Source organism: Nelumbo lutea, chromosome 5, assembly GCF_056320005.1.
Source record: "Nelumbo lutea isolate HS-2025 chromosome 5, American lotus-T2T, whole genome shotgun sequence".
NCBI lineage: Eukaryota > Viridiplantae > Streptophyta > Magnoliopsida > Proteales > Nelumbonaceae > Nelumbo > Nelumbo lutea.
This window is the reverse complement of record NC_142688.1, coordinates 13,134,624-13,158,402: the sequence shown is the minus strand read 5'-3', so window position 1 is coordinate 13,158,402 and position 23,779 is coordinate 13,134,624. Positions and strand designations below refer to the sequence as shown.

Genomic DNA, 23,779 nt, shown 5'->3' with positions numbered 1-23,779 from the left:
CATAGTAGAGTTCTACACAGGCTGATTTTTTCAGGTATAGAGGGTGATAAACAGTATAGCTTTGATTGGTCAAAGCTCTTCCCTTTTGTCTATAATATATTAATTTTTTTGGGCTGCTTCATACGTAAAAATGCTGCCAAACCATTACCAGGCATCTCGATTAAATTTAAAGACTGATTTGAAACACTTCTAACATGAAGCTCTAATTTCTCGGATCCTTCACTTATCTTTTAGTTATTTTCTTGTTTTAATTTTACTATGAATTTGAAATTCATCTGCTTCCCCTGGTAAACAATTTTCCAATTTTTTATTGGTATTTACATTTCAAAATTTCTTGCCTTTCTTTTCTTTTTTTCAAAATCATAGGGAAGGTTGATGAACATTTATATTTATCTGTTGACTGAAATAGAATATTGACAAAACATTATCTTTTGGTGGATCAACAAACAGGTGGCTGACTTGACCTCTCTGAAAGCAGAAACACATAAATTTGAGTCCCACTATATCAGTAATCTTGTTGGTATACAGTTTATTTCAGCTTGCAAGGCATATTCAGTTTAATACAACTCAATATTAATTTGTATATTCATTTAATTATCTTATGAGTGTAACATCCATTCTCTCCATTGATTGAAGGGAGTGAAGGTGCTTTCATTGAGAGATCTCCTTTCAACTTTGTAGATAATTTTGCTTGCCCCGTTATTTTGTTTCAAGGTCTGGATGACAAGGTATACAGTTCGATCCTTGCTATTCTGATTTTACTTGTTGTTTGGCACAATATCTAGGAAAGAGAGCTTCCTTGAAAATTATGTTGTGAAGAGTTCATTGATAAATCTTTTCTATCAAATCATAAACTTCAGTTCAGCAAAGTGCCCCAAATATGGAAGTATGAGTATCATACTAACATTGTGATTTATAGAATGATGTGGTATTTTCAAGATATCAAGGGGTTGAATTGTTTTTTGAATAATCTGAATGTATCAGTCCATCAGAAGTGAAAAGAGAAAAGATGCCTTTATTTGTAACAACATGTTTTCAAGAAATTGCTTTTGCTTTTCAAGAATTAGTACACAGCATCACTTTTGTCTTTTCAAGAATATGTTTTCACTATTATTTAGTGGTATACTCAACTTATAAAAAAAGGGATATGTGAAAATCACCTCAACATATAAAATTCAATAGACACCTTTAACCATGGTTTTGAAGGGTGAGAATTGGGTTGTCAATTGTTTATCTGCATAACTTTAAGTCATTGCATGCTCCAATGTTGGTAAGGGCGAATTCATGTATTTGTTCCCTTGTGAATCTGACCACATCAATCCCATATAGTTGGGGTCTTGGTATCTGCCCTTAATTTTTTTCTCATAAAGTTTAATATATAAATAATGTCTCAGAAACTAGTTACTGTGCTACTGATAAATCTTATTGTAAGAGATTAAGTGGTATCGTGACAATCCTGCCCATTAAGAAGTTGGTGAAATGCATGCCTATGGGTCATTTTTACTTGTGGGGATGCTTTATTGTGATGGTGGATTTAGTAGGAAGATACTTTACGTAAACAAGGCACTTGGACACAGGCCATTGGTGAACAATGGTCAGGGGGGCATTTGATGTTGTGTACCCATGAATTTTTAGCTTCTAGGTAAGATAGTTATACACTATGGATAAGATCATAAGAATAGATTTATGGGTAAAAACTGTTGGGTTTTTTAAAGATCAATTGTGGTGTAACTTCAAAATGTTAGGCAGTTAAGGGGGTTAGTTTAGGTACATTAAACATTTCTTAAGGGGACAATGATCAGTCAGAAGACTTTGCAGGGCAGTATAGGCGTTTTTTAGATTGTTATTTAAATTTCAAATAAAACATATGTACTTTAAAGTTGAAGTCAAAATAAGAGGAATTTGACTTTTAAGAGCAATTTATCTGGTCAAGTATAGGTCATTTGGTTTGTCAATCTCAGGCTGATTAGCATGAGAAGGCCAGTTCAAGTCTGGGTCCAGCAGTAGATAATGGGCCTTCCTGGTTTGTCAAGTCTATAATCCAGAGTTTGTTGCGTCATCTTTGAAATTGAAGGTTCCATCTTACCTCAAGGTGAAAACTGAAAGCTTCCCTTTCCATATGGAAATATCTTATCTGTAACATAATCTGACGATCCTTTTACTTATACATGTAATTGGGTGTTTGAGTGTAAGATCTAACTGTGCAGCAAATAAATAAATAAATAAAAGTATAAGATCTAACTGTTTCAACTTATTTATGTTTTGCAGGTTGTGCATCCAGATCAAGCACGCAAAATCTATATGGCCTTGAAGGAAAAAGGGGTACCTGTTGTTCTTGTTGAATATGAAGGAGAGCAACATGGCTTTCGCAAGGTATACACCATTCCACAACCTTGTTTTCAAATTTTATTTGTCTATGATGATTAAAGTAACTTTCAATCAAATTGCTGGACATAGGCGGAAAACATAAAGTTCACCCTGGAGCAACAAATGATTTTCTTTGCTCGTTTGGTGGGACATTTCAAGGTCGCTGATGAGATATCTCCAATCAAAATTGACAACTTTGACTAAGCATTGGTATGTGGGTGACACTAGCACTCTAGCAGCATGAAGAGGGTAAGTTCTTAGGTTAGACCATATTCCAAAAATCTTTATCTAAAATAAATTGTATTCTTCTTTATGGTCTTTTTGGTCTTGTCACCTTATTTTAGATTTTCTTGAGAATTAATCTTCATAATGTACAATACTTGACCCTGCACAATAAGGTGCCGCCAAAGGGCATCCAGTCTGTACAACTTACTGAGATTATAATCTTGGATACTAGAAGTATACTGTTGTTATAAAAAGAATTGTAAGGAACATCCTACAAGCAATTCTGGGCTGCCACACAAGAGTAGCTTCTGCCCCATAAGTTATTCACAACTCTGTCTAAGCTGAACTTGTTCTCAAAAAGTCTTGTGTCTTTCTGACCATATAGTCCACACCACTGCCAAAAACTCCCCACATAAATTCTCCCCTTCCACTCAGTCCCTTTAATTGCCATTTCCATAATAGATCTTCCAATGTTGCCCGGAAGCAGCTTTATACTCGGAATATGCTCAATATTTGTACCCACATCCTCTTTGCAAAATTGCAATGCACAAATACGGGCATCCTTGTAAAGTGGATGTCACCTCTATTTGACATCCTCTTTGTACCCACATCCTCTTTGCAATGTCACCTCCCCACACATTATACACGAACTGCTACTCTTGAACTATCAGATGTGTATTAAACCAATTAAAATTTCACCACTATTTGACAAAAATCAAGAAAAACTAAGTGAGTTTTTCTTGAGGAAAGGAGAGGTGCCACATACGGGCATCCTTGTAAAGTGGATTTAGCTTTAACTACCTAAAAGGGGAATTAAGTAATTATAATGTTTTAAGAGAAACCTAAGTCTTTTAGAATAACTTTTTTTCTTAGGCAATAAAAAAAGGCGTCAAATATGAGAGTCCCGAATCTCTATGATAGACCTACATGAATATGCATACCTAGTTGAACATCTTTACTTCATCAAAGTTTCTATGGTGCTCATGATCTCAGTGAAGCCATTTGGAGATGGGCATATTTATGGTTTTAAGTATTGATACGTATTGGCTGATGTGGTCTCTCTCTCTCTCTGCAATGCCATGAGGAGCCTCCAGTTCCATAGGTTTGATCAGACCCCTTTTTTGGAGGGATGCCATTGGGTCATTGGTGATTGTGGTCCTTAAAGCAAAATAAAAATAGAAATTTGGTTTGTGGGAATAGGGGTTCAGAATGGAATTGGAATGGGTCATTCCGATTTTAACTGATTGGTTGGGTGGAATTGGAATCACATTCCTATTCTTGCTGGAATGGCATTCCCCATTTGAGGGAATGAAATTCCATTCCAGCTTATTATATTTCCAATTCCACTCCTTTCTGAACCAATGAGATTATGGAATAGACTATTCCAATTCTGATTCTAGGGATTTTGGTTCCGATTCTAACTATATGACATATTGAAATTATATGAAGAAAGCATCAATACACAAACCAATTCTCCTTTTTTTTTTTTTTTTTTTCTGAAGCAGGTTCTGCAATTTTTCTTGTGATTAAAGCAAGGGTTTCTTCAGAGTTCTTACGGGCAGGATTCAGTCCACCCCTAGTCTATTAGTAGCTCCATCTAGGGGTGGACCTTATGGTAAAAACCCCTACTTTTAAAGTTAATGCAATTCTTGGCTAAGGATTAAATTGCTTCACTTCATTGGATTCAATTTACAACATTAATAAATATTTTGTCGTCATTATTATCACATCCAATGTAAGGCTGCAACTTAGGCCGAGTTTGCCCGAACCCAACCCGAAAAAGTTGGGTTGGGTTGGGACGGGTTGATTTTCGGGTTAGGGTTAGGGTTAGGGTTGAAATTCATGTATGTTGTTTGCCGCCCAAGAAAGATCTATTGTAAGTCATAACTCATAATAAACTATAGTCATTTCTAACACTTGTTTTTCTGAATTTTGTACTAAGAGAACAAAAAAATAACATCAATAGACAATTACTAATTAAACATAAGATTAATATATGTAGTGATAGTTGAGTTAAGGTGTAAAGTCGAGAAATTCTATGAGGTTTTAAAGGATGGAAAGAAGGTTGGATTGGGTCCAACCCGAGCCCAACCCAACCCGAAATTGACTTTAGATTGGGTTGAGTTGGGTTGGGTTAGTGTTGAAGGAATTTAATTAGGGTTAGGGTTGGGTTAGGGTTAAGGTTGGGATTTGGAACTTAGGGTTGGCTTCAACCCGACCCGGCCTGACTTGCAGCCCTAATCCAATGTGTTCGGTATTCAGCTGTATTAATTATTTTGTAACACGTTTTCCAATTTATCCAAGTATTGGATGTTTACTTCGTCGTTGCCATACGGACAATCCAAAGCCTACAAAGAACCAAGAGATACGGATTTAGGAATTGCGTGAGAACTTGGAACTCATGAAGGGGGTTGCGTAAAAGTACCAAACCTGCATTAAGACATCCTTTTGTCTGAAACTTCAAAACAACCAAAATGACCCATAGCCAATTTCTAACTGGATTTTGATTTGGGGCCATTGAGAAGTGAGAGCTGCGAGTTTGGCGTCTACAGGTGTCAGGCGCTCCACAAGCACATGCACATCGCAGTATGCATGGGAAACATCTCTCATAAGTGTCATTGGGAAGCGTTTCAACGAGAGATAGAGAAAGGTTCCCAATATATGAGAGAGAGAGAGTTAAGTCGGTAGGTAATAACCATAGAGCTTGGAAAGATCCTAAAGAGATCACATCTCCACCCCACAGTACATCCCCGCTGTGTATCGGAAACATCTTCCGATCCCGGCAGGGATGTGCTGTAGGGCGGCGGCCCCTTGTGGGGTGGAGATGTGAACTCCCAATTAAATGCCGATCCATAATCACAAGGGTGATGTCACGATGGCCCCAGGTTGGGATCTGCTCCCAACAGCCATTGTAATTGTACATTAGTAAGATTTTGCCATGAAGGCTATGATGGCTTCACGATGTTCCCATGTATGGCTGGCTGCAATGGCTGTTGGGACCAGATTCGGACTCCATGTCATGGTACATGCAAATCTAGGTTCGTTAGTTCTCCCTTAGCTCCTTTAGGCTGCGGTTGGAATTGATGTAAAACCTCATCGGTGTAAAAGTATATCAATGATGTTTTACATATAACTATAAAAAAAAGTGATCATTCAATTGATAATCAATGTAGTATTTAAATTGATAATCAATGTAAAACTTTGCTTTTGCTGGGGGGTTTTACATTGATTTCTTATGTTAAACTTCACTTCATCCAAACGCAACCTTGGTGGGTATTTGGTGAGAGGAATTGTTTTATAGAACTTTCTCACGAATCAGCGTTTTAAGGTTTTTGAATAAACATTAATTGCTCCCAAAAATATGACTGGTAGAAATAGGCGATGGGATCTCTTGCACCCAAATCCAATAGCACGTTGGGAATATCTTCCCATATGTTATGTACAGAAGATATTCTTATTATATGTTTGGCATCAACAGATACAACACCATTTTCTCATGTGTGGGTTGGGAGTACCGTTTTCTGAGAAAACAATGTACTTTTTATTTGTTTGGAATCATTGCTGTCAGGTAGGACGTTTCCTGGAGTACCAGTAACATTTTCTATTTGGTACCAATGCTCTAGGAAACGTTTTCAGCATTGGTACCCATTATCCAGTGCCACATCACTACCACCTTATATGCCTGTTGGCAGCAACGAGTTGTAGCTCCAGGAAATATTAAATTCAGCGTTACTCCAAACCATGTTTTCTTGATTTCTAAGGTGTGACTTGGAATACCATTTTTTAATGAAAAAAACGGTTTCAAACAAATGCCCATTTTCTGAACACCATTTTTTTCCGACGTAGTACTGATTTAGCACAATTTTGTGGAGCAACATCAACGATGCCAAATCAGACGCTTAATGTGCGCTGGATGCAGTACCTTAATTTTTTTTTTCCGGAGGTCCAGTCTCAATAATATTATTGGTTTGCGCATGGACATGTTGCTGCCATATATCTCTTTTTTGTTTTTTTAATAGCTTGTTACTACCATTATCACAACTCCCTAGATTAAGCTTTGGGCACCACGCTATCACCCCAAATCATGGAAAGGAGAATTGATTAATTCCTCTCTGCTGATTTTTTTTATTGGTCCTACTAATGGGAATGTGATTTAGGGAATCAAATGAAGTAGAAAATTTAAAAACTAGAATTAACAAATGGGTTCCTCCATTCAAGCATCCCCTTGCCGGCAGGATGTAGCTGTCTATGGATGATATTGGGCCCCCAACTCGTCAACCAGAAATATGGGACCCATAAGTACAGAACAAACGTGATATATGGTTTGTCGTTTCTGTCCCAGATGGTGCAGACGCGAATGTTCCAAACATGGGCATCTTGTATGGGCCCAATCCAAATATTGCAATGGATGTCACCAAAAAGGGTTTAATTTAACAGTATAGACTCTACACAGCAACTTTTATTGGTGGTGGTTTGTTTTCAAGTTGTTGAGTTTTCACCTTCAGCTTTCTTTTTGCAATGAAGAGATTCTGCCTTCACATGGACTGAAGAAAAACATCTTGATTTAGTTCTCAGATGACGGTTCCGTTTATTTTGGTCAAATTCGGTGTTTTTAGTCAAGCTGGAATCATGAGAGAGAGAGAAGATGATTATATATCTGCATCCAGTGGAGAAATCCACTAACAACTACAATGATAAAGAAAGGCTGAAAGAAATTTAAAGGTCATATTTTGACTTGGAACGATTTTGGGACTCCTGCTAAATGAAGCAAGATAATTAATAAGTAAAAGAGGAATGTTGTCTCACGTTGAATTTCTTATTGAAAGAATCATACACGGTCTACCTTTTGGTTGGTTCCATTCCCACCAATAGATTTATTATGGAGCACGAATTTTCATTAGAAGGGAAGCCATATTTTGGATATAGTTGGATTTCTGTTTGTGACATCAACTTATGACTCTCACCGCGAATTCTTTCTTTCTTGTTCATTCCACTACGGCCGCAGCTTCAACAAATAGCAGTCCAAGAGGGAGAAAGTGAGTTGGTTTGAGGTAGGACCCGGTTGAGATTTGAGATTTGATTCACATCTCCACTTGCTCATCCAAAAAATTGTCAGTCATGTGGATGGTCAACTAGGTTTTTTATTTTTATCAAAACGGTAGATTATTAGATGTTGTGGTTGGTCTTGCAGGGTTACATTGGTAGATCCAAACTTGACCATGATTGAAAAAAGAAAGACAAACTGCTTCAAATGGGCGATGGCTCAGGAGAGAGAGAGAGAGATATTACACGAATAATCCTGTAGATGACAATAATTGAAGGCTAAGAAAGATGAGTAATAAACCAGGGAATCTTTACCTCTTAACAGATCAGATCCAGTTTACATATGGTGGGATTCACTGCTCTGAGCCATCAGTTGATTTTCCAAATTCGTCAATGGAGACCCAATCTGGAAATTACAATAGAGGCTTGTTTAGATGGGTTTTGGTAGAATCGTAGATACAAGTTATCCATCTAAATCTAACAGGTAATAATAGGGTGTCCAATCTAGTGGACAAAAAGTTCAGTACTTAGTAATGGAATTCTGGTTCTAAAATCATCTTTAATGGGCATCCAATGCAAAAATCAAATAAGGTGTGGATCTCAACACCATCCTGTCATTGTCTCCATTAGGCTGCATCAATTTCACCTAGATTGTAAGGAGATCAGTTTTAGATTTGATCCTCGCATTTGATTATGAAACCTCTACATCTAATTATCATTGTCAGGTTTTGGATGGGATTCGGATTTTGCCCACAACTATCTTATTACGTTTAAAATGACTTACATTATATATATATATATATATATAATATTAAATTTATATAATTATACAGAATATTTATATATAATTACATTACATATATATGATAAATAACAAAATCTAATCGGACTTGAATTTTAATAAGATTGGATGAGGTTAAATCTTCATCCAGTCCAATATAATTTATTAATCGAATGCAAGTTAATCTCATCCCTGTCATCCCTATCAGTCAATCTAGTTATAGGCATTTGGACTCCTGCATTATTCACCATTACAAAGGTAATTTGGGGTGTGTTTATTTATTTATTTGGCCATATAAGTGGCGGACAAATGGCTAGAATTTTATTTATTAAAACAGAATTTTTGATGTTTGAGTCTTTTATAGTCAGATTTTGTGGATACAATTGATTTAAATTATTCCCCTTTTTTATTGCATTTCGATTGCAGTACTTTAATTTAATCTAACCACTAAAATATTAAAAATTAAATTAATAATTAAAGAATTTTGAAAAAAATATTGAACCACCAACTATATTTTAATATTATTTAATGTATTTTATTTTATTTTATTTCTCCTTAGGATACGAGTTCGTTTGAACTATGCTTAGCCTATCTTTCAATTTTCGAGGTGATCCAAAGACCCATGATATGGTCCCCAAACGGATAGACTGATCACTGGTGGGGCACGTGATTGGTTGCTTCATCCTGCGCTCCTGCCACCACTAACTTGTTTAATGAATTGATTTATTAACATAGCATCTCCATTTTTCTATTTATTTTTAATTCATTATTTTAATTATTTATTCACGTTGTATATTATTACTGTAATTTGTGAAGCCATATTATAATTATTAAATAATAATCACATTACCATGTTATTTTTTCCTTTTCATATTGCTTTTTTCTTAATTGCTTTGTACGCCGGATTTATTGCTTGTCAGTTGTCACAGAGACAGTTCTTATGATGTAAAAACCTATCAGAAATAATAGTTTAATAATATTAATAACTAACTTATGATCCGATACAGGAGACACGTGGCAAGAAAATGCACAGGCTGGATCACCTATGCGTTGACGTACTGTACCAGAAAAAGCGACAACATCGTCGTTTCCTTGTATTACTACTACTGCTGCTTCGTCGTCGGTTTCTCTATTCTCTCTCTTCCTCTCTTCTGGTCTTTTTTACTAGGGCTTTGAGGGAAGAGAAAGAGAATAGCAGTAGAAGGGGGAGAGAGAGAGTGAAACAGGATGAGAAAAAGGTAGGAAAAGAAAAGGAGAGAGGGCATTGGAACTCTGGTCCATCTGGTTTGATCTGGGGAAAGATGTTTTGAATTAGGGTTCAGGAGAGGGGAAATGGGGTTATGCCATTCGACACCTTCCCCAAGACCCAATCCTTACTCCATCAGAGAAGAAGAACCAGTGCAGGAAAATCCTAGGCCTTCTGAAAATGCTGTTAGTGGTGAAAATGAGGATCACAATCAACAGCAACAGCAGCAGAACGAGGAAGCGGAAGTAGGAAAAAAATCTCCTTTTTTCCCCTTTTACAGCCCAAGCCCTGCTCATTATTTTTTCTCAAAGAAATCTCCGGCGCCGAGTTCTAATTCTACGCCTAAGAGGTTCTTTAAGAAGCCTTTCCCACCACCGTCTCCCGCCAAGCACATCCGGGCTGTGTTGGCGCGACGGCACGGATCGGTGAAGCCGAATGAAGCCGCTATACCGGAGGGAAAAGAATCGGAGGGTATTGCTGGGCTCGATAAGAGCTTTGGATTCTCGAAACATTTCGCCAGTAAGTATGAGCTTGAAGATGAGGTTGGGCGAGGGCATTTTGGCTACACATGCGCTGCCAGATTTAAGAAAGGAGAACTTAAAGGCCAACAGGTTGCTGTCAAAGTTATCCCGAAAGCCAAGGTTCGGCATCTCTACCTCTCTGCATGTTGTCAAAGTTTCCCCATTTTGTTATGAATTAAGGATTGGTAAATTAAAGTTGAGTAGCATATTTGAATTTGGTTTATAGGAGTCGCGTCATGGGTGAAATTGATTTTTTTTTTTTTTTGACATCTTAGATATAGATTTATAGGCACAAACTGTTGTCGTTTAATTTTATTGACTGGTCTATTATCTGTTGTTTTCTGTCTAGGATGCATGTTCGTATGATGAAACTAAAAATTTTTATGCGTTCTTGTTATTTGGTGTTAAAAATATTATTTTTGTTTGATATGAAGATGCGGTTTTTATGCAATATGATTTTCTTTTTCTTTTATTTTTTGGGGGGTTTGCCGTGAACTTCTACTGATATTTACAGCACCTTGAAATGGAAAAATGATTACAGCTAAATAGTTCGAATGCAATGGTAAAATAGCTCTCTCTAGCTTCAATTAGATCAACGTAGGTAGGTGGCTAACCAGCAAGGTGGAGTTTCAGAAAAAAGCAAAAAACAATTGATGGATATAGCTGTACATCATTTAGCTCAGGATGCGTCTGGCTGCTCAAAGCCTGAATGCAAACTTCTGCCCTTCGAGTATTGTTTTGATTTTCAGTTTTTTGCACGTAAGTCAACTTGAATTTAGATTGTCAGCTGAGTTTGCTTTGATGATCCTAAGCTGAGTTGCATCCCTGTTTCTTTTGATCAGAAGCACAAAATTTATTAGCAGAAAGGAGTGAAGCATACAAAGATAACTCCCTTCTCTGAGGATGAGTGGAACAAAAGGAGGTCAACAAAGATAGAATGATGCAAACATTTTTCGAATGGTTCTCCTATGGTATATTCATAAAAAAACTTTGAATGAGCTTGCTAAGATGTGTTGGGACCTACTAGAAGGCAATGTTCAACAAAAAAGAGAAAATACTAGATTAACCTGGTGTAAGACTATAGACATCGCTATGACATGTTGCGAATCCCAAACCTGTGCATGCAAATTCCATGAGTAGATGTTCAAGGGACTTATGAAGCCCACAAAACCCTGGTGCTTTATGCATGACAAGCGCAATAGGCGAGATCGTGTGAGAGGCAGGGGAAACTGCACAAGCCAGTGCCTGGTCCCCTCACCCATGTTCTTGTCTGTAACTGCCCATGCCGAGCTAGCATAACTAGGGGTGTTCAAATTCAGTTGATAAACCAATAACCGAACCGAAACAAACCGAATAAGCAAGTCCAGTTCGGTTAATTCGGATATCGGTTTGGTTCGGTTTTTGTTTTTTTTTTAAATCAGTTTTCGGTTTCAGTTCGGTTTGGTTGAGATTTTCAACCAAGTCGAACCGAAAACCGAATTAGTGTTTTTTTAATGAAGTATATTAAATATTAAGTGTGATCTATTTAATACTTTATGTTAATTAATTAATATATTTCCCAATGACCAATTTGGCAATTTCCCATTGGGCTTTAATTGTTTGCGAATAACTTTTAATTAATAATTGTTGATTAAAACCTAGACTAATCATTAATTGTTTTTGAAAAATGCCCAATTCACCAATTCCCCATTGGCATAGGGCTTTGGGCATATCTTTTAATTAATAATAGCTAATTAAATAAAACCATTGGGCTTTGGGGCATTCTAACTTTTAATTAATAATAATAGTAAATTAATTAAAACCATTGGGTTTTGGGGTCATTTTAACTTTTAATTAATAACACTTACTAATTATAAATTATTTATTAGTTGTTTATCAATGTTTGTCATTTATGTGGAATTAGGGTCCAACCGAGCTAAACCGAACCGAATTTGGTTAGGGTTGGTTCGGTTCTGAACTCTAGTTTGGTTGGAAAAAATGGTCAAACCGAATAGTTGGTTGGGTCCTTGGTTCTAACCGAACCGAATCGACCGATTGTACACCCCTAGGCATAACTAGGGAACTTTCCCAGAATGAATATTCTAGAATTTTGTTTGAAGTTGTCCATGAGCTGCACAACCACTTTTCCCTATAAATAGGGAATCCAACTTCCTTTTTAGGGACTTCTGAGATGTAGACTTCTCATATTCTTACCCATATCTTTTCTCTACGTGGTTTCTCCACTGACTTAATCCTGAAGCACCCAAGGTAGACAACTTTGTCTAACCTTCAGAAATCCACAGTCTCCTCTTACACTTGGTCAGGCTCTAACCTAGTTGACTGGTCCAACCTACTTTTTAGCCTTTCATTTTTGCATGCATTAAGTTGGTTAGTAGAAAATTTAATGCAACAAAACTAGCTTGGGTTCTAGTTGAGGCTTTGGGCAGCAAAGGTAACTTGATCTAAAATATGTGAAACAACATGGTAAGAGATCAACCTAGCGGTAGGAGTCTTGCTATGAGTGATGATGGTTGCAAGTGTATAAATTAAAAAAATTCTGAAAAGTAGAAAAATAATTATAACATAATATTGAAATTACTAATAATTTAATATTTTTACATAATATTGTAAATAACTAATTTCACTTATATCAAGTAATAATTCGAGAAAATAACTTTCAAAAAAATTAATATTTATTAATAATAATTTTAAACTCTTAATCGGTGTTTATTATATAATTATATATACTAGAATTAATATTTATTGTATTTCAGTATTTATTTATTGTTTTTGTGATAAATGTATTTTCAATGATTATGTATATATTTATTTTGTTTCTTTATTTAGCAGAAAACTTTTAATAATTATTGGAGATTAAACTACTATTATTGAAATTTTTAAATTTAATTTATTGTACTTATTGTATTTATTGTATTTTTGTTATAACTTGTTGATTAATATTTTTTAGAGATTAAACTATTATTTGAGATTATAGTATTTATTGACTAAGTTAATATATTTTTAGTACTTATTGTATTTTTTTAATTATTGTATTTTTTCTTTACCAATATATTTTCAATAATTGTGTAATTTTGCTATCAATTTTCAATAATTATTGAAGATTAAACTATTGTTATTTATCAGAGATGAAACTATTAATTTAGCTGAAATTACGAGTATTCATCAGTTGGTTTGGTTCGATCGTAGGCTATTTGGCCAACCAAATTGACCCGGTCAGCTTGGGGAGTTGGTCAGCTGAAACTGACTGACCTTTTGCAAAAACTGACCCAGTTTGGGTCAATTTTTGGTTTGGTTAGTTGTTTCAAAAGATTTAAACTTAAAAATTAAATTTAGTTTTAAAAATTATAGTGCAATTATTAAAAATAAATTTAAAATTAGATTTATGATATAAAACATTTTAGACTAAGAAATACGGTAAATTTCCCACTTTTCCATATTAAAAATTATATTTAAAATATAAAATATTAATATATGTCCATGGTCAAGTCGTTCGATTTTGGTCGGTTTACAAATGGCCAAAGTGAAACTGATCCAACTTGGTTGAATTGGGAAATTTTTGAACCAAAGCCAACCTAAAATACTAGAAAACCAACCAAGTCGGGTCGAGTTGATTGGGTTGGTCAGTTTCACCGGTTTGATGAATAAACCTAACTGAAATTAATTATTGTTATTTTTGTGTTATAAAAAATTATTAAAAGTAGTATATAAAATATGAATAGTTATTAATTATTTAAAAAGTTGAAAATATAAAACAATTGAATTGTTCTGCATAAGTGAGATGGGTCTGCCTTGGATATTTACTACGTCAACAATAACTTGATTGGACAATCATAACCATCAATTTTATAAGTCACATGTGAGATTGAATTGCAAGTTGCAATAACCAGACTTGGAAGCTGGACTGTTTTTTCCCTTTTGGTTGCGGCCTTGCGGGTCACTGATTTGGCCATCTTGGTCAAACAGGTCAGGTCGTGACACATCAGCATATAATATATATTTGTATTATATCATTTAGATAATGTATAATTACGTTCTACATGTAATATATGTATATATCTGTATTATTTTATGTCTAGTTTATTTTATTTTAATTTTTAATATATATGTATATATATATAGTAAAAATTGAGATTTGAGGCCACAAAAGTTTTTTTTTTTTGGAAAAAAAATAGTGGGTCCAGGCACCTATGGCTCCTTGGGAATGTAGATCATGAAAAGTTACCCAAATTTGATATAATATAACCCCAATTGGACAACTGAGTGCAAAGTTATGGCCTTCAGAAGTTTGGACACATTTTAGTGTGTAACTTGTGACCTAGTGACCGGGTCAAATGGGTCAACAGTTCAACTGCCCAGGTCGAATGGTTTTTTACCAAGTCAGTGGTTTTTTGCCAAATCACTGATAAATTTTTTTTTTTTCTTTTTTTTTTGTTGAATCCTTGGTTTTAGGAAAACCAGACACAGAATTGTGATTGGGTGACAGTTCAAACGGTTTGACCATCCGGGTCAATGCTGGGTTGAAAACACTGATCCCCTTTAGCATCACTTGTGAAGGAATGCTGTGTCCAGCCACTTCAATGTGCACCGATACATTTGGTAGAATATTGTGATTGTATACCGAGCATGCACCTTAACACTTTCTTATTACATTTGAACAGAACCCATTGCCCTAATTCCCATCAAACATTACCAATTGATCAGCACAACCCATAAGAAATCCTAATTTAATAAATGAAGTTAAATCTCAAAAACAGAAAAAAAAGAAAATTTAATTTATGAATTGATAAATAAATCACCTCTTGAGTAGTGTAAAGCAAGAGGTAGATGCACTGGTAGAAGAAAGTACCTGCGGAAACTGAATTAAAATGGGCTATCTAGGTTCTGGAAACTTCATGGGTGAACTTGAACTTGTGAAGACACTGAAGAGCATTTACCTTGGTGAGAAGAATAGCTCCAATGATGCTAATATGGGATTTGATCTTTGGCCCTCCAAACTCTAATCTCAAACTGCAGATCACGTTCTTTGACCTGTCTCTCATTCTTTTAGTGGCAGTGACACCAACTGAATAACAATAGTTGTTGGAGGAAGAAGACATGACATGCTGGTCCTTGAGGGCTGGAAGAATAAAGAAACTTAATCAGTTCCCTAAGGCTGTGTTTGGTTTGAAAGAAAAGGTAGGGAAACCTATATAAACCTTGTATAGTTTATACTTTATAGGCTTCCCTACCTTGTATACAAACCTTGGAGAATTTGATATTAGAAGGTAATGATAAAAAGAAATAGTTTTGTTAGATGAGGAAATTGAACTGAGAAATAAGAAAAACGAGTTGGGAGGGAGGATTTATAGGAGTATCATTCAGCTGTAAGGAGTTTGAGAGGAAGAAATTTTAGGAGACAATAGAAAGGAAGAATATGTGTTAGAGTAGGTAAGATTGTTTTAGGAGGGAGGGAGAAAATGTAAGATTTTTTCTTTTTTTTATCAGCAGAAAAGTAAGATGGTTGAAACTTGAAAGCGAGAATCACACCTTTACAGGAGAGAAAAAAAGCAGATGAGGCACACCTCTTTTTTTCAACAAATGCAAAAGTAGGAGAAGTTTTAGTGGCAGTTACACTAACTGAATAACTGTCCCAAAATGCACATAGAGAATGAATGTAAAGATTCATTTTTAGATGCTAACAGGAAAAAATAAAGAGAAATGAAAAGTATTGGTTGTTAGACCTGAACTGGTGATTCAGGTAAATTCCAAGAGAAGCAGTATGGCTGATGCTTTTTCCACAGAAGGGGTAACAAGGGAAAACATAATGTGGGGTGTACCAGGGCCAGGAAAATATTGTAAAAACATAAGAATCTTGGAACTAAAGGGCTGTAACTGGTATATACATAAACACATATGTATATGTGTGTGTATTATGTATTATTTATGTATAAGAATGACAGCTATATTTGTATTTTTTTTACGATAAATTTTCCCTCCCTTACTTAATCCTCTCCCTTGCCATTGCCGAAGGAGGTCAACAATATGTTCCAGGGCAGCCCACCTGTAACCAATCAAATTAAGGAAGTGGTGCCAAAGCCTTCTGGCTTCCAGGCAATGAAGAAGGAGACTCAGCCATCTAGCTGTAACCAGTATGTGGCTGGATAATTTCTCTCCTATGTTTCCACTTTCAAGGAATGAGTGGAATTCTTCCACTTAAAGAATACAAATTACTGTTGCTTATCAAAAAAAAAAAAAAAACTGGTGATTGATCTAAAGTTACTTGTGCAAAGTGCAAACTCATACAAGGTATTTTCTCTATTTTTTGATCAGTTAATTTTCCTTCAGATTTTTCACCTCCCTTCTTTTTTATTTTGTTTTATGAATGCTGACAAAAATGATGTCTATGCTATGCATTATAAATCTTGTGTTCTTTGAATCTTATTTGATGAGGTTGATTTGTTCCTTGTTGGCAGATGACTACGGCTATTGCCATTGAGGATGTTAGAAGGGAGGTGAAAATCTTGAGAGCTTTGACAGGACATAACAATTTAGTGCAGTTCTATGATGCATATGAGGATCATGATAACGTCTATATAGTAATGGAGTAAGCTTGAACACATAATTGCTTTTTGAAATTACAATTCATGAGAAAGAGTGGTATGGTGGCTCTTTTCCAGCGAAAGTTAGGGGGTTGACAATATACTTTATTTTCCTTTTGTTTTTGGATATCTTGTATAAAATGATAAGATCAAACTTCCACTTTTCTCTTTTTCCTGATAACAAATGGCAGCTATTGTACATGCTTTCTCTTTGTTGCTACTTAGTTATTTGTTCCAAGACATTTTTTCTTTTATTTTATTTTTTTAAATTAGCAGCTCTCTATTCTTGTCCTGTATTTCCACATGTATCTGACTGTATTTTACTTGTTTGAATAACACTACATTGTAATTACCTAACATCAATGTTATCAGGCTCATACTGGACAGAAAAACTGAATGCTCATTTGACCATGATTTTACTGGTTAATCAGCCAGTAAGCTCATTCTGACTGGTAAAATCAATACCCAGGATTCAGGAAGGTTACTAGGTCACTGGTTCAACTGTCTGGTGCATTCTGAGTTTGATGACACTGTCTAACATAGTCATCAAAGGTGTCACCTAGGTACCCATCCAGGCAATAAGGTGACCCCACCTTGATTACCATGACTGTGCCTTATTAGTATGCATTTTGATAGTTGATACTTTTATGATATACCATATATTACTTATGTTTTGTTCTAGGTTTTTCTCTTGAAGCATAAAGGATCCAATGGTTTGTGAGGAGAGAGAAGAAAAGAAAGAAAAGAAGAGAAAGATGAAAAAGAAAGGCACATCATTTTTTTTCTTTTTTCTTTTTTTTTGCAATTAATCTCTTTAAATGGACTAAGCATTTTTTTTCTTTTACTACTATCTTGGTTAAACCTTTTATTAGTAAAAACTGTAGCCTTTAGTTGCCAATAGTTTTTTGAGATGCAATACTTTATTAAGTACTTATTTTAGAGTAAAAATATTGAAGCAATATTGCTTCAAGGTGTAAGATATGCCAAACAATTGGGGTTACACCAAATTGAGATAGAGGGAGACTCTAAATTGTTGATTGAGTGGCTGTAATCTAGTAAGTTGGGAGCCTGGATTTATAGACCACCCATAAGGGAAATCCTCAACATAACAAGGGAGATCAGTGCATGCTTCAAATGGACAAGGAGATCAGCTAATGGTTTAGCTGACACGTTGGCTAAACAAGGGATTGTGAGGGAGAGAATGTTCTGGGCAGTTTTGTAAGAAAGATTACTGGGGGTTCAACACCTACTTAGGGGTTGACAGATGTACTTAAATCTGGAAAGTTATTCTTAAGTTATATTAATGAAGTTACCGTTTCCAATAAAAAAAAATAGTGTAGAGAGACTGGGCCAAATGGGCCCTAGTATCTATTCTTGTAGTGTGTTATTTATTTGTTTGTTAATGGGCCTGTTATTTCTTTTTGTAAGCATACTTTAAGTTTCTGCTTACCTGACTGCCCACTTAAGGGCATACTTGTAATTAGCCTAATGAATGAAGATTAACAAAAGGATTAGAGAGAGGAGAGAGGAGATAATCGAACTCTTCTTCTTCTTCCTCTTCTTTTCTTCATCTTCTTCCTTTGTACTGCTATCGTCTACTTTTCTTCTTCTTTTCTCTCTAATTTTAACCAAGTTTATATCAGTTTTAGAGGACTGATTCACATCTTGGTATCAGAGCAGGTTTCTTTCTTCCTTATTTCTTTTTTTCTCTATTCCCATACACCCTTCGATTAGGAGGGTGTATGGAGAGATAGGTTCTCTATAGTTCAGAGGATCTTTTGCCTAGCTGGTAAAGGGTTTGGAGAGTTGAAGTTTGGCCGAAAACTTCCAAGAAGTGATACTGTATTTTTTTTTCTGCCCAAAACCCTACCCGATTAGAGAGTTTCGAAGTTACAGGTAAAGGAGAAGTTTTGGGTGTGGCGCTCAGTGCTTGGGAGGTGTCTTTTGACTTCTAAAAGAGGGTGGTTCAGTTCTGAAAGAGATTGGGAAGCTTTGGTAGGAGCAGCAATATCTTCTCTCTTTCTCCCAAACAACCGGGTGTAGTGAAACCCTAGTTTTCAAACATCCGGGTACTGTTTTGACTTCAAGTAAGTTTATAAAGACCAAAATTCTAGTTTTTTAATTTCCGTTTGATTAATGGAGCAATGCGGAAGAAGAAAAGAAGGGAAGAGAGAAAAGAAAAAATCAAACCACTCTCCCTAGCCCCTTTTCATCACTTTTATTAATAATTCTAAGTCTGAGTACAATTACTTGGATGCCCTTAATGGGGCGGCCAACACTAAATAAATAATTAAAGAGAATAAAAGAAGGCCCATAAGGCCCATAACTAAGAAACATAACTTTTAAACACTACTTAAAGTAAATAAAGAACACTAGGGCCCATTCGGCCCATTCTCACTACACTCCCCCTCAAGCTGAGCATAAATGTCAATTATGCCCAGCTTGCTTACATGATGTTGAAGCTTTGCCTTTGGGACTCCCTTAGTTAGAAAATCTGCTAGCTGCTCTTCTGATGCAATGAAAGGTAGGCACACCTCTCCTAAAGCCACTCTCTCCCATATAAAGTATCTGTCTACCTCAATGTGCTTAGTTCTATTATGTTGAACTGGGTTGTGAGCAATGTTAATAGTAGCTTGGTTATCACAATACAATATCAGTGGCCTGTCACATGAAACATCCATCTCATTAAGGAGAGGTTTAAGCCATAAAAACTCAGAAACACCATGGGCCATAGCTCTACACTCTGCCTCGACTAAAGATCTAGCAACCACTAATTGCTTTTTTCTTCTCTAAGAAACAATATTTCCGGCTACCATAGCGCAATATCTTGATGTGGATCTCCTGTCATCCACATTTCCTGCCCAAGCAGCATCTGTATATGCTTCTACCTTCATGTGTCCATGTTTAACAAATAATATACCCTTCCCGGGGGTTTCCTTAAGGTAGCATAACACCCATTCTGCAACAACCATATGTGTCTCTAGGAGCATGCATGAATTGGCTGATGACACTCACAACATATGAAATGTCTGGACGAATCATACATAGATAAAGAAGTTTCCCCAGTAATCTTTGAAACACTCCCCTGTCAGCTAGAAGTTCCCCATCATTGGTTGAGAGTTTATGATTCACATCAATAGGGGTAGAGACATGTTTAACACCAAGTTTTCCAATCTCAGTAAGAAAGTCTAGCACATACTTCCGTTGAGAAAAAAAGATGCATTCCTTGGACCTAACAACCTCAATGCCTAGAAAATATAGCAACTCCCCTAAATCTTTAATTTCAAATTCAGAACTAAGAAACTTCTTGAGAGCTCTAACTTCTTCTATATCACTGCCTGTAACCACAATATCATCTACATAAACTATAAGGAATGTCATCAGAGTGCCTTTTCTCTTAACAAAGAGGGTATGATTTGATTGAATCTGAGTGTAGCCGAACTGAACAAGAGCAACCCTAAACTTGTCAAACTAAGCATGTGGAGATTGTTTCAGGCCATAAAGTGATTTCTTCAATCTACACACCTTAACCTGCATTTCCATGCCATATATACCAGGAGGAAGGGACATATATACCTCTTTAGTGAGATCACCATTCAGGAACGCATTCTTAATATCAAATTGATACAAAGGCTAACCATAGCTCGTAGTTAAGGATAAAAGAACTCTCACCAAAGTCATCTTAGCAACTGGAGAAAAAGGTCTTAATGTAATCTATCCCATATACCCGGCTATATCCCTTGGCAACAAGCTGAGCCATATGCCTCTCGATTGACCCATCTACACGATACTTGATAGTGAAAATCCACTTGCACCCAGTAGGTTCCTTCCCAGTTGGCAAGTCAACAATATCCCAGATATTGTTTTTATGAAGGGCTTCTATTTCAGTACTCATAGCATCCCTCTAATCTGGTGTGGCTAAGGCTTTCTAAACAAACTTTAGGATGGATTGAGAGGAAATGGAGGCTAGAAAGGCATAATAGGATGGGAACAACAAGATGTAGGAAAGGTGTTTGGAAATACAATGAGTTGTACATTTCCTCTTACATTTTCTCAAAGCAATGGGTAGGTCAAGATCTAGAAACAATGGTGCTGGTGGAGAAAGCGATGGACATGTCCTCTCTTCAATAATCGAGAGCGCCCGAGTCTCAATTGGAGGTGTGGGATCAACCTATGTTTGCCTTAGCCTTTGCTGCGGGTACCACCTCTGGAGAATGGGATGAGTGGAAACAACTGGAGGACTAGCAGGAGGAGGGGGAGGAGTAGGAGTGGAAGACCTCAAAGGAGAGGATCCTTCCACAAGAATGGGGGTAATTGTGGAGGGCTCGACACAAGACTCAACTGGAGTTTGCAAAGGAAGGGATGAAGAAAACAACTCGAGAGATCTCTCCCCCTCAGAAGGATGACTATAAAAAGGAATTGACTCTAGAAAGGTGACATCCATGGAAACAAACCGGGTGCCACTAATGAGATCAAAACAATAGTACCCTTTCTATGTGGAGGCATAACCAAAGTACACTTCTGAGCCTCGGAGTCAAACCTGTGTCTTTTGGAACTAGGAATGTGGGCATAACTAGTGCAACCAAAGACCCTCAAAGCAATAGAGAAAATCTCAACATCAAGAAAGAGGATTTCAAAGGGAGATTTTAACCCCAAGACTCCAGAAGGAATGCCATTAATAAGGTAGGTAGTTGTTAAAAACTGCATCGCCCAAAACTTCATAGGAACATGGGTAGCAAAAAGAATGCTCCTTGCAACTTCCACAATGTGTATGTTTTTCCATTCTGCTACTCCATTTTGTTGCGGAGTGCGGACACAAGAACTCTGATGATAACCCCAAACTTCTGAAGATAGGAGGTAAGGTCTTTTTCAAAATATTCCTTAGCATTGTCTGACTGGAATGTTTTGATGTGGGTATTAAATTGAGTGAATATGCGTTCATGGAATTGTTGCACAAGTTTAGACACTTCAGACCGAGAGCACATAAGGTAAATCCAAGTATATTGTGAAAAATCATCAATAAACAGGATGAAATATTATTACCCACCCATACATGGTAAATGGTAAGGCCCCCACATATCAGAGTGAACAATATTAAAAGGAATAGTTGATCTTTTATTACTTGAAGGATAAGTACTCTTACAATGCTTTGAACTCACAAGACTCACACGGAAGACTCGATAGACTAATTCCTTTAAATAACTTCGGAAACAACTGACTCAATGAAGAAAAGGACAAATTACCCAAACGACTATGACATAACATAATACGACTAGTGGACTCTGAAACAAATGTAGTTATCTTATGTTGTACTTGGTTTTGCTCAGGCATGTCTAACAGATAGATCCCATTCGCTTCATGGCCACTCCCAATCACCTTCTGAGTTCCATGTCTTGAAAAGCACAATATGAAAAAAAAATGTCATACTGCAATTCAGGGATTTAGTCAAGTTACTAACTAAAAGCAAATTGGTATTAAGTTTAGGTACATGAAGAACAAATGATAAGGTCAGGGCATTAGAGGTCTTAATGTCTTCCTTTCCTGTGATAGGGGCTAGGGAGCCATCAACAAGGGATATCTTATCCCGGCCAGAAAGAAGTTGGTAAGAGGTGAATAACTATGAGGTCATATGGTCAAAACCACTAGAATCAATTATCCAAGGGGTTTTATGAGTACCTAAGACAAAAGCATGATGTGCAGTGGCACGAATACCTAAGTGAGCATATGCAGAGGAAGGAACAGTCTTTGAAGGAGATATAGCAATGGACTCCAAGTGATTGATGATTCGGCCATACTTCTCATATTTGGCCCTACTGGCTGCAAGTTGTTCTCCCACTAACTTCTCTCCACCTTGTCCTTGTTCACCTTGTGAAGAGGTGGCTACATTTGCATTTTCACATTTTCCAATTTCAACCCTTTTCCCATCATTTTCTTTCTTGAATCTGGTGGAAACGAGCTCTGGATGCAGCTTCCAACATGTGTCTTTAGTGTGTTTAGGCTTCTTGTAGTATTCACAGATAACATCTTTCTTCCCAGTGCTAACCTTCTGCTTTATCCCCGCATTAGCATAGTGATTAACCTGCGGCTCAATAGACTGAACCTGTCTTCTGCTCTCCTCACTGCTCACCATAGCATATGCTTGAGACAAAGTCACCTCATCCTTTGCTAAAACATTTTGCCTCACAATATCATAATCCGAGTTGAGTCCGATGAGGAACTCAAAGACCCGATTTCTCTCTACCAACCTCCTATGTGTTTCTACATCCTTTGTGCAACCCCAAACAATAGTCTCCATCAGACCAATCTCTTGCAAAGAGATTTTAGCATAGAGAAGTAGACTGCTAAGGGCTTCTCCCCTTGTCTAAGATTATTCACATCATGCTTCAATTTGTAGTCCTGAGCAACATTAAGCTTTTAGGAATAGGTCTCTGTGACACTATCCCACATTACTTTTGTAGTTTCCATCTATAGGTAATGCTGACTAATGTATAGTTGCATAGAATTCGCTAACCAACCCACTACTGTGTAGTTTTCCTGCATCCACCTTTCATAGGTAGGACCATCCTCCTCTGGTTTCTTCTTGCTCCCGGTAATATAACCCCATTTTCCTCTACTACACACTTGTATCTTAATAGATTAAGACCAAGCTAGATAATTGATCCCGTCTAGCTTCATAGTAATCACAACCCCAAAAAGATTCTCCACTGACCCCCCATGACCAAACCCGGAATATGTGGAATATTTGGCCTCTCCTCCAGTTTGCTCCATTGAGTAAACGGATGTAAACGAAAATCAAATATTGGCTTTACTAGGCTATATTTATTGTTCTAAGCAAAGAACAACCTCTCAACCTCCCAAAATTAGGGTTTCACAGGGTCTTGTGGGATGGTGAGAAAGGGATAAACTTCAACCACCCCTTCCAGAGGTTCTAGAATTCAATCCAACCAAAACCACCCCTAATAGAAATCAAAAGGCTTACCTCTGATCCCCAAGCGCCTGGTTCAAACTGTCTCTACGA

General features: G+C 36.6%; 2 protein-coding genes across 3 annotated transcripts in view; both read left to right on the top strand.

Moving 5' to 3' along the window:
- LOC148850430 (alpha/beta-Hydrolases superfamily protein) overlaps positions 1-4,581 on the top strand; it is a 33,766-nt gene extending 29,185 nt beyond the window's left edge. The window contains exons 15-19 of one of the 2 annotated variants that reach the window (XM_088942569.1): positions 451-520; positions 637-728; positions 2,269-2,373; positions 2,458-2,616; positions 4,098-4,581. In XM_088942569.1, coding sequence (XP_088798695.1) covers positions 451-520; positions 637-728; positions 2,269-2,373; positions 2,458-2,571 — 381 coding nt within the window. In that variant the 3' untranslated portion in view covers positions 2,572-2,616; positions 4,098-4,581. Of the gene's footprint in view, positions 1-450; positions 521-636; positions 729-2,268; positions 2,374-2,457; positions 2,874-4,097 lie in introns of those variants that run through there. The other variant, XM_088942568.1, reaches the window with a different exon arrangement.
- Positions 4,582-9,490: 4,909 nt separating this feature from the next.
- Positions 9,491-23,779, top strand: part of LOC148850429 (CDPK-related kinase 5-like) — a 34,318-nt gene continuing 20,029 nt past the window's right edge. Inside the window, exons 1-2 of the mRNA XM_088942567.1 lie at positions 9,491-10,303; positions 16,636-16,766. Of these exons, the coding sequence (XP_088798693.1) occupies positions 9,749-10,303; positions 16,636-16,766 (686 nt within the window). The 5' untranslated portion in view covers positions 9,491-9,748. The remainder of the gene's footprint in view (positions 10,304-16,635; positions 16,767-23,779) is intronic.